Source organism: Salmo salar, chromosome ssa06 (genome assembly GCF_905237065.1).
Source record: "Salmo salar chromosome ssa06, Ssal_v3.1, whole genome shotgun sequence".
NCBI lineage: Eukaryota > Metazoa > Chordata > Actinopteri > Salmoniformes > Salmonidae > Salmo > Salmo salar.
In genome coordinates, this window is record NC_059447.1 from 64,911,592 (window position 1) to 64,922,133 (window position 10,542).

At 45.7% G+C, this 10,542-nt stretch overlaps 1 protein-coding gene across 4 annotated transcripts in view; it reads left to right on the forward strand.

Annotated features, from left to right (window-relative positions):
* LOC106607831 (EH domain-containing protein 3) overlaps positions 1-6,378 on the forward strand; it is a 31,453-nt gene extending 25,075 nt beyond the window's left edge. For 3 of the 4 annotated variants that reach the window (XM_014205224.2, XM_014205223.2, XM_014205225.2), the window contains one exon: positions 2,863-6,378. In XM_014205224.2, the coding sequence (XP_014060699.1) occupies positions 2,863-3,393 (531 nt within the window). In that variant the 3' untranslated portion in view covers positions 3,394-6,378. The remainder of the gene's footprint in view (positions 1-2,862) is intronic. The other variant, XR_001329315.2, reaches the window with a different exon arrangement.
* Positions 6,379-10,542: the final 4,164 nt, after the last annotated feature.

A 10,542-nucleotide genomic window follows, 5' to 3' on the forward strand; every position in this document is an offset into this window, starting at 1 on the left:
GAAATGAATGCTATTCCATGCGAGAAATTGCCAAGAAACTGAAGATCTCGTACAACGCTGTGTACTACTCCCTTCACAGAACAGCACAAACTGGCTAAATCCAGAATAGAAAGATGAGTGGGAGGCCCCGGTGCACAACTGAGCAAGAGGACAAGTACAGTAGAGTGTCTAGTTTGAGAAATAGACGCCTTACAAGTCCTCAACTGGCAGCTTCATTAAAAAGTACCCGCAAAACACCAGTCTCAACGTCAACAGTGAAGAGGCGACTCCGGGATGCTGGCCTTCTAGGCAGAGTTCCTCTGTCCAGTGTCTGTGTTCTTTTGCCCATCTTAATCTTTTCTTTTTATTGGCCAGTCTGAGATATGGCTTTTTCTTTGCAACTCTGCCTAGAAGGCCAGCATCCCAGAGTCGCCTATAAACTGTTGATGTTGAGACTGGTGTTTAAGATGGCGCCAAAGAACGTGGCTGACGTTTTACATTCTCCCAACCAATTATGCTATTTTGTTAGTTTTTTTGCATTTTGTGTAACTTATTTTTTTTAACTTATTGTGTACGTAATGTTGCTGCTACAGTCTCTTATGACCGAAAATAACTTCTGGACTTGAGAACAGCGATTACTCACCGCGGACTGGAGGAAACTTTTTCCTTTAACGAGTCTGCCAAGAAAGATATCCTGCTTTCACTGGAACAGGCCCAGATCCACGCATTTTGCATGAAGAAAAGACACAGGAAAAGGGGCCGCAAATCGGGCAGCCTTCTGAGAATCCGTAGGTAAGCGAGTAAACTCCCACTGCCATCCGTCCTTCTTGCTAACGTGCAATCATTGGAAAATAAAATTGATGACCTACAATTGAGATTATCCTACCAACGGGACATCAAAAACTGAAACATCTTACGTTTCACCAAGACGTGGCTGAACGACGATACGGACAATATAGAGCTAGCAGGATTTTCCATGCACCGGCTGAACAGAGACGCTACCTCTGGTAAGATGAGGGTGTGTGTATTTGTCAATAACAGCTGGTGTGCGATGTCTAATATTAACAAAGTCTCGAGGTATTGCTCGCCGGAGGTGTAGAGTACCTTATGATAAACTGTAGACCAGACTATCTACCAAGAGAGTTCTCATCTATATTATTCGTAGCCGTCCATTTACCACCACAGAACGAAGCTGGCACTAAGACCACTCTCAGCCAACTCTATAAGGCCATAAGCAAAGGAGAAAATGCTCACCTAGAAGTGGTGCTCCTATTGGCCAGGAACTTTAATGCAGGCAAACTTAAATCGGTTTTACTACATTTTTACCAGCATGTCACATGTGCAACCAGAAAAAAAAATCCTAGACCACCTTTACTCCACACACAGAGATGCATACAAAGCTCTTCCCGCCCTCCATTTGGCAAACCTGACCATAATTCTATCCTCCTGATTCCTGCTTACAAGTAAAAACTAAAGCAGGAAGTACCAGTGACTCGCTCAATCCGGAAGTGGTCAGATGACGCAGATGCTACACTACAGGACTGTTTTGCTAGCACAGACTAGAATATGTTCCGGGATTCATCCAATGGCATGGAGGAGTACACCACTTCAGTCATCGGCTTCATCAATAAGTGCATCGACGACGTCGTCCCCACAGTGACTGTATGTACATATCCCAACCAGAAGCCATGGATTACAGGCAACATCCGCATCGAGCTAAAGGCTAGAGCTGCCGCCCTCAGACGAACAATTAAACAAGCAAAGTGTCAATACAGGATTAAGATTGAATCCTACTACACCAGCTCTGACACTCGTCAGATGTGGCAGGGCTTGAAAACTATAACAGATTACAAAGGGAAACCCAGACACGAGCTGCCCAGTGACGCGAGCCTACCAGACGAGCTAAATGCCTTTTATGCTCACTACGATGCAAGCAACACTGAACCATGCACGAGAGCACCAGCTGTTCTGGATGACTGTGTGATAACGCTCTCGGTAACCGAACAAAACCTTTAAACAGGTCAACATTCACGAAAGTTTCAAGTTCCTTGGTGTCCACAGCACCAACGAACTATCATGGTCCAAACATACCAAGACAGTCGTGAAGAGGGCATGACAAAACCTTTTCCCCCTCATGAGATTGAAAAGATTTGGCATGGGTCCCCAGATCCTCAAAAGGTAATACAGCTGCACCATCGAGAGCATCCTGACCGGTTGCATCACTGCATGGTATGGCAACTGCTCGGCATCTGATCAATTTGATGTTATTTTAACGGACCAAAAATGTGCTTTTCTTTCAAAAACAAGGACATTTCTAAGTGACCCCAAACTTGTGAACGGTAGTGTATAATGCAGCTTATGGGCTGGACAGACAACATCATAGCATGTATACCTAAAAGCCTAAAAGTATGACTACAAACATGACTCACATTGTCATGTTTACCTAGAGGGCCTGATTGGCTTTGGATAAAGCCCACAGTCTGTGCTGTTTTCAAGCAAACACAAATCCTCTGACTGAGCTAACACAGCAATGTATCTGCCCTACTGGGACAAACTGCTTTGAGCCAACAGCCCCTTTCTGATTGGCTATGATCAGCCATTACATCTGAACCACCCCCAGTCCATCTGGGCCTGATGAGCACTGTTTTCCTCACTGAGAGAAACACCATCATGACTTGGCTCAGAGTAGAGAATTAACAGCAGTCATGTTGATCCTTTCTGACATAAATGTATCTCTGATGCACAGACCAGGACAGTCATGTACCTTGTTCCAACCCCCTTGCACACATTAGAAACTGTAAAGATGTATCAACGAAGATCAGCTTGACTCTGAAAACACAGCTCTTTTTTACTCAAACCTCTACCATCTCTTCCCTCTTATAGGAGCAACTGAACGCCCATGACCTGAACAAGTTCCAGCCCCTGAAGATGAAACTGCTGGACACAGTGGATGACATGCTGGCCCACGACATCGCCAGCCTCATGGTGCTGGTCAGGCAGGAGGAGACCAACCGACCCCAGCAGGGGGTGAAGGGAGGGGCCTTTGACGGTACCCTCAACGGGCCCTTTGGCCATGGCTACGGCGAGGGTGCTGGCGAGGGCATCGATGAGGCAGAGTGGGTGGTGGCCCGCGACAAGCCAATGTACGACGAGATCTTCTACACGCTGTCGCCGGTCAATGGGAAAGTGACGGGTGCCAACGCCAAGAAGGAGATGGTGAAGTCCAAGCTGCCCAACACTGTGCTAGGGAAGATTTGGAAGCTGGCTGACATCGATAAGGATGGGATGCTGGATGATGAGGAGTTTGCCCTGGCCAATCACCTGATTAAAGTCAAACTGGAGGGGCACGAGTTGCCCGCCGACCTCCCCGGTCACCTCATCCCCCCCTCCAAGAGGAAAATCCCTGCTGAGTAGATCCCCCCCCTGCATCCTCACTTCCCCAGGGCACTGAAGAAGAAAGGGAGTTGGTAGGAGGAAGGGCAGTGAAGGATCTTTGGGGGTTGCGGGGGTAAATTCATCAAGGTTGGACAACCACGCTTCAACATGAAACAAAGAAAAGTCTAAACTTTGTGGTCATGCTTAGAGAGAGCAAAAAGATTGAAAGTGTTGGCTTGCTCTTCTGACCTATGTATGATTTGTTTTGTTTCTTTTTTTAATTAAACTGGGTTGAAGGGGGTAAAGGTCATGGTTCAGAGTTGGGGGAACTGATATTGGACTCTTACTGACTGCACCACCTGCATGCCATATTATTAAACACCCCCACTTAGAGTGTGCTATCTGTGACAATAACCTGCATTATCATTGGATACATGAACCCTGTCTGTTTCTCAAGCATAAATGATTTGTATTTTATTTGAGCCTGAATTTGAACCAACGTCATATCTCCCTTGACATAAAATAGGCATGTTTCAAAAAGGATCAACTAAATCTTAATAATCCTGCTACTTATCACCTTAAAATACAATAACGGCTAAAATGCAGTGATATGAACCCTTTTTTTATAAATAGGCATATTTATATTTTCTTCTTGTGTACAGGCAGCATCCTAAAAATGCAGGCCCTTTATAGCCTGACCAAGAGACTGTTACAACTGTATAGCTGTCATGTCGTAAATCTGAGTTGGTAGACCTTTAAATGTATAATGCTTGAAAGTGCTTTCTAGTAACTATTATTTAGAATACTTCACTGTTGAGGGAAAGAGACTTCAATCTTTCCATAGACAAGGAGGTGAACTGACAATGGAGATAATGTTTCTGTCATGTTCTGGCTTTTCCGATGGGACGTAGAATACATACAAATATTCCTTATGCGTAACTCATTAAAAAGCAAAGGTTGTAAATCAGCACTTTCATTCAATTATCGTACTCAGATCGCTTCCCTCGATACTGTAGATAGCACAAACAAATTGTTATATTCTTCCTATACTGTGACTTTCAATGTTCATCATACAGTGTATATCTACCATAGAGACTGTTCTAGGTTCTATATTTTATGATATCCACTAGTGCTGTAGTTGAGACCACTTCTGGATATTATCCACCATAAAGAATATATCATAATCCAAATACCCTGTGTTTGTGTACATGATTGGTCAGAAACAGAAAGATTGAATAGGTCAAATATATATGGGTATTGTATGTAGAAAAGGGCCCCTAATTGCGTGTTCAGGGAAAGTTTAATTTCGTAGCTACAGTAATACTGGCGGTTATAACTGGGATCATGTTGGGGGAACACTTATCTGAAAGGAGTTCTTAGGGGCAACTGATATGTTGAGAGAATATACAGCACACAGTATGAAAGGGCTCTATTCAATCCGTAGCACTGAAGATACGCTTTATAGAGCGATTGACAATTAAAGACAATGTTCCCGTGGTCGCGGAGACTGCATTCACGGTAAACGCTGCGTATGTCGACTCAATCAGAATGAGAGTTTCTCCCACTCTGTACACAAGGGGTAAGTTTCTTTCCCTGGCTGATATGACTGATACTATTTTCTCCTGCTGTCTGTCTGTTGCTGCTGACAGTACGCTAGGTATCCTGTTGTCATCAATCTATTGCTGCTGACAGTACGCTAGGTATCCTGTTGTCATCAATCTATTGCTGCTGACAGTACGCTAGGTATCCTGTTGTCAGCAATCTATTGCTGCTGACAGTACGCTAGGTATCCTGTTGTCATCAATCTGTTGCTGCTGACAGTAGGCTAGGTATCCTGTTGTCATCAATCTATTGCTGCTGACAGTACGCTAGGTATCCTGTTGTCATCAATCTATTGCTGCTGACAGTACGCTAGGTATCCTGTTGTCATCAATCTATTGCTGCTGACAGTACGCTAGGTATCCTGTTGTCATCAATCTATTGCTGCTGACAGTACGCTAGGTATCCTGTTGTCATCAATCTATTGCTGCTGACAGTACGCTAGGTATCCTGTTGTCATCAATCTGTTGCTGCTGACAGTACGCTAGGTATCCTGTTGTCATCAATCTATTGCTGCTGACAGTACGCTAGGTATCCTGTTGTCATCAATCTATTGCTGCTGACAGTACGCTAGGTATCCTGTTGTCAGCAATTTGAGTAGATGTTGCAAATGATACGGTAACCAATAAAGGCGACCGAGCCAAGCATTTCTCATTCTGCTTCCTGCTTTTGTTTTGATTAACTTCAGTAAGACTACTTGTATTCCTGAGACCCTAACCCTTTCCAGATGTCAGGGACCTATGAATCTACATGGACACAAGTCAGATGACTGTTTTCATGCACGCCAATTAAAGGGATGTATTTTCAGTCAGATTGCAGCTTCTGATTGTATCGCACATCACCTGTGCTCAACAGTTATGCTTCACATGTACACAACCCATTCAATGATAACTACATACACACACTGGATGCCTGCTCTGTGTTCATCATCACAACGACTGTAAATCCATTGTACAGCCCCTTGTAAATAAGAACACACAGTCTTCCCTGTCTGCTAGTGGAGAATACTCAGACAGCTGTTGTGGTGGCACTCTCCGATCGATTGGCTAATGTGGTGTATCACAAGTGGAGGTGTTGGTGTTGTTTGTGCAGTCTGCTCTCTGAGCCATGGATATAGAGAGTTAGAAGGGGTGTGTGCCACGGGCAAATGGAAAGGGGTGTTCTGGGATGTGGATATTTTCATTCAGTTGTATTATTCATGATTAGCAATGAGAGGTCTACTTGGTAAACCACAGTACCCTGCGTGTGTCTGTCTGTCTGTGCCATTGTGCGTGTGTGATTAACAGACTTGCAGAAAACCAGAAGCCATGTTCTTGTGAATGTTGTTCTATGTAACTGTTCTCCAGTTGGTGGGAAGTTGGATGGTAAAACATTCCTCATATTATGTTCTGCTTTGAAAACTAAATAAAGCTCATTCATCTATTACAGAGTTTATTGTGCTGTTTTCATGTGTCCCCACATGGAGTAGACCACACTGCCTTCTGTATAAACTCTCTCATCTCGCTCGTGTCATGTCTTTCTTTTCAGACTGTGTGGAGAAGAAGGGAACATGTGTTTTTGTGGAGTTTAGTTGCTGGGATTTTCCAGCCAGAGTTGTGGTTCATACTTGGTTGTTATGACTGAAGGCAGAGAGCAGCGGGAAGGCCAAGAGCTTCGACTACAGCAACCAAAATGTTGGCATGTAGTGTTTTTCCCACTTCTGGAATGGACCATGGACGAGAAATTGTAAAGCTATTGTCTCTTTCCATTTCTCTGTCACCTTGGATAGAGTATCTAATACACATGAATTAAACAGAAGACTTATTGACTGGAAAGATGATACAGTTTGTTCACTTTATTAAGGAAATTCTGACATCGATCATACATTGGTCATACCCCCTCAATTTTACTATCTGCAGAATACATCCTCTGCATCACAAACTCTATGATTGATGTTTTCCTGTTTGTTGCATCACACTCCTCTTTCCTATACATTCACATAGCCGATACGTCCACATTTGTCAACTGTGTTGGACACCAGGATCGAGCCATCTAGAATGTGATGTTCATCTGTAATTGGGAGGGCAGAGAGTGGCTCCATCATCCTGGACCAAAGCAGGGAGATGGGAGACGGGAGATGGGCTGGAGGGATCCAGTGTGTTTCCCTCTTCCCTGGCCCTGCCCTGTGCCTCATGGCCATGGGGAGGTGAGTCACCTCAGATACTGCCCCTGGTCTGCACAACATCCCAGCTGCACGCTCACAAAACAGTCTTGGTCATGAGAAGCTATGTAGCGCCATGTGTCCCCTTGATGAGAACCCACCCAAATGACAAATAGACTCTGTTGTACAGTTGATCCCATGATGGCAATAACACCTCCACAATGGTGACAATGTTGTTCAGCAGCATCCCATTGCTGGCGTTACCTCTGAAGCTAAGCAGGGTTTGGACCTGGTCAGTCCCTGGATGAGAGACCAGATGCTGCTGGAAGTGGTGTTGGAGGGCCAGTTGGAGGTACTCTTTCCTCTGGTCTAAAACAATGTCCCAATGACCCAAGGCAGTGATTGGGGACATTGCCCTGTGTATAGGATGCTGTCTTTCAGATGGGATGTTAAATGGGTTTTCCTGACTCAGTGGTTACTAAAGATCCCATGGCATTTATTGTAAGAGTATGGGTGTTCACCCTGGTGTCCTGGCTAAATTCCCAATCATGGCCACCTAATCATCCCCAGCTTCTAATTTGCTCATTCATTCCCCACCTCTCCCCTGTAATTATTCCCCAGGTCGTTATTTCATTACATTACATTACAACGGTTTGATTTGTTTGATCTGAGCAATTTTTTTCTTAGCTAGCTACATAGCCGTCTTTGTATCAAAGATAATTGTGTAGTTTAGAGTAATTATCGAGGTTAGCTAGCCAGCCAGCTGTTTTCGTCCTCCTAACTTAGTCAACACAGCTAGCTAGCCAACTAGCCAACTTCTACCGACTAGCAGCACTGTAGAAACTATTACATTACAACGGAACGACTTGATTAGTGTAGTGCTAGCTAGCTACATAGCTGTCTTTGCTGTCTTTGTATCTAAGATAATTGTGTAGTTTAGAGTAATTATCGAGGTTAGCTAGCCAGCCGCGACGCGACGCCATTGTCCAGACTCCAGACTTAGTCAACACACCTAGTCATCATCAAACCCACTGCTAGCTAGCCAACCTTTACTGACTAGCAGCACTGTAGAAACTATTACATCACAACGGAACGACTTGATTAGTGTAGTGCTAGCTAGCTACATAGCTGTCTTCTTTGTATCTAAGATAATTGTGTAGTTTAGAGTAATTATCGAGGTTAGCTAGCCAGCCGCGCCGCGACGCAACGCCGTTGTCCAGACTCCAGACTTAGTCAACACACCTAGTCATCATCAAACCCACTGCTAGCTAGCCAACCTTTACTGACTAGCAGCACTGTAGAAACTAATACATTACAATGGAACGATTTGACTAGTGCAGTGTTAGTTGTCTTTGTCATAGTTTGATAATTGTGTAGTTTAGAGTAATTATCGAGGTTAGCTAGCCAGCTATTTTCGTCCCCCGCGACGCCATTTTTCCAAACCTAGCCAACCATTACCGACGAGCAGAATTGTAGAAACTAAATACATTACAAAGGAACGTCTTGATTAGTGCTATGTTAGCTAGCAACATAGTTGCTTTTGTATCATGATAAGGTGTAGTACTGAAACTATCGAGGTTACCTAGCCAGCTACACGTTCAAACAAAGTCAACAACGCAGCCACTGCTAGCTAGCCTACTTCACCAGCCAGCAGTACTGTATCATCTTCGTCATTTTAGTCAATAAAATTTTTGCAACGTAAGCTTAACTTTCTGAACATTCGAGAAGTGTAGTCCACTTGTCATTCCAATCTCCTTTGCATTAGCGTAGCCTCTTCTGTAGCCTGTCAACTATGTGTCTGTCTATCCCTGTTCTCTCCCCTCTGCACAGGCCACACAAACGCTTCACACCGCGTGGCCGCTGCCACTCTAACCTGGTGGTCCCAGCGCGCACGACCCACGTGGAGTTCCAGGTCTCTGGCAGCCTCTGGAACTTCCGGTCTGTGGCCAACAAGGCAGAGTTCATCTCAGCCTATGCTACCCTCCAGCACCTCGACTTCTTGGCACTGACGGAAACATGGATTACCACAGATAACACTGCTACTCCTACTGCTCTCTCCTCGTCTGCCCACATGTTCTCGCATACCCCGAGAGCATCTGGCCAGCGGGGTGGTGGCACTGGAATCCTCATCTCTCCCAAGTGGACATTCTCTCTTTCTCCCCTGACCCATCTGTCTATCTCCTCATTTGAATTCCATGCTGTCACAGTTACCAGCCCTTTCAAGCTTAACATCCTTATCATTTATCGCCCTCCAGGTTCCCTTGGAGAGTTCATCAATGAGCTTGACATCTTGATAAGTTCCTTTCCTGAGGATGGCTCACCTCTCACAGTTCTGGGTGACTTTAACCTCCCCACGTCTACCTTTGACTCATTCCTCTCTGCCTCCTTCTTTCCACTCCTCTCCTCTTTTGACCTCACGCTCTCACCTTCCCCCCCTACTCACAAGGCAGGCAATACGCTTGACCTCATCTTTACTAGATGCTGTTCGTCCACTAATCTCATTGCAACTCCCCTCCAAGTCTCTGACCACTACCTTGTGACCTTTTCCCTCTCGCTCTCATCCAACACTTCTCACTCTGCCCCTACTCGGATGGTATTGCGCCGTCCCAACCTTCGCTCTCTCTCTCCCGCTACTCTCTCCTCTTCCATCCTATCATCTCTTCCCTCTGCTCAAACCTTCTCCAACCTATCCCCTGATTCTGCCTCCTCAACCCTCCTCTCCTCCCTTTCTGCATCCTTTGATTCTCTATGTCCCCTATCGTCCAGGCCGGCTCGGTCCTCCCCTCCTGCTCCGTGGCTCGACGACTCATTGCGAGCTCACAGAACAGCGCTCCGGGCAGCCGAGCGGAAATGGAGGAAAACTCGCCTCCCTGCGGACCTGGCGTCCTTTCACTCCCTCCTCTCTACATTTCCCTCTTCTGTCTCTGCTGCTAAAGCCACTTTCTACCACTCTAAATTCCAAGCATTTGCCTCTAACCCTAGGAAGCTCTTTGCCACCTTCTCCTCCCTCCTGAATCCTCCTCCCCCTCCCCCCCCTCCCTCTCTGCGGATGACTTCGTCAACCATTTTGAAAAGAAGGTTGACGACATCCGATCCTCGTTTGCTAAGTCAAACGACACCGCTGGTCCTGCTCACACTGCCCTACCCTGTGCTTTGACCTCTTTCTCCCCTCTCTCTCCAGATGAAATCTCGCGTCTTGTGACGGCCGGCCGCCCAACAACCTGCCCGCTTGACCCTATCCCCTCCTCTCTTCTCCAGACCATTTCCGGAGACCTTCTCCCTTACCTCACCTCGCTCATCAACTCATCCTTGACCGCTGGCTACGTCCCTTCCGTCTTCAAGAGAGCGAGAGTTGCACCCCTTCTGAAAAAACCTACACTCGATCCCTCCGAAGTCAACAACTACAGACCAGTATCCCTTCTTTCTTTTCTCTCCAAAACTCTTGAACG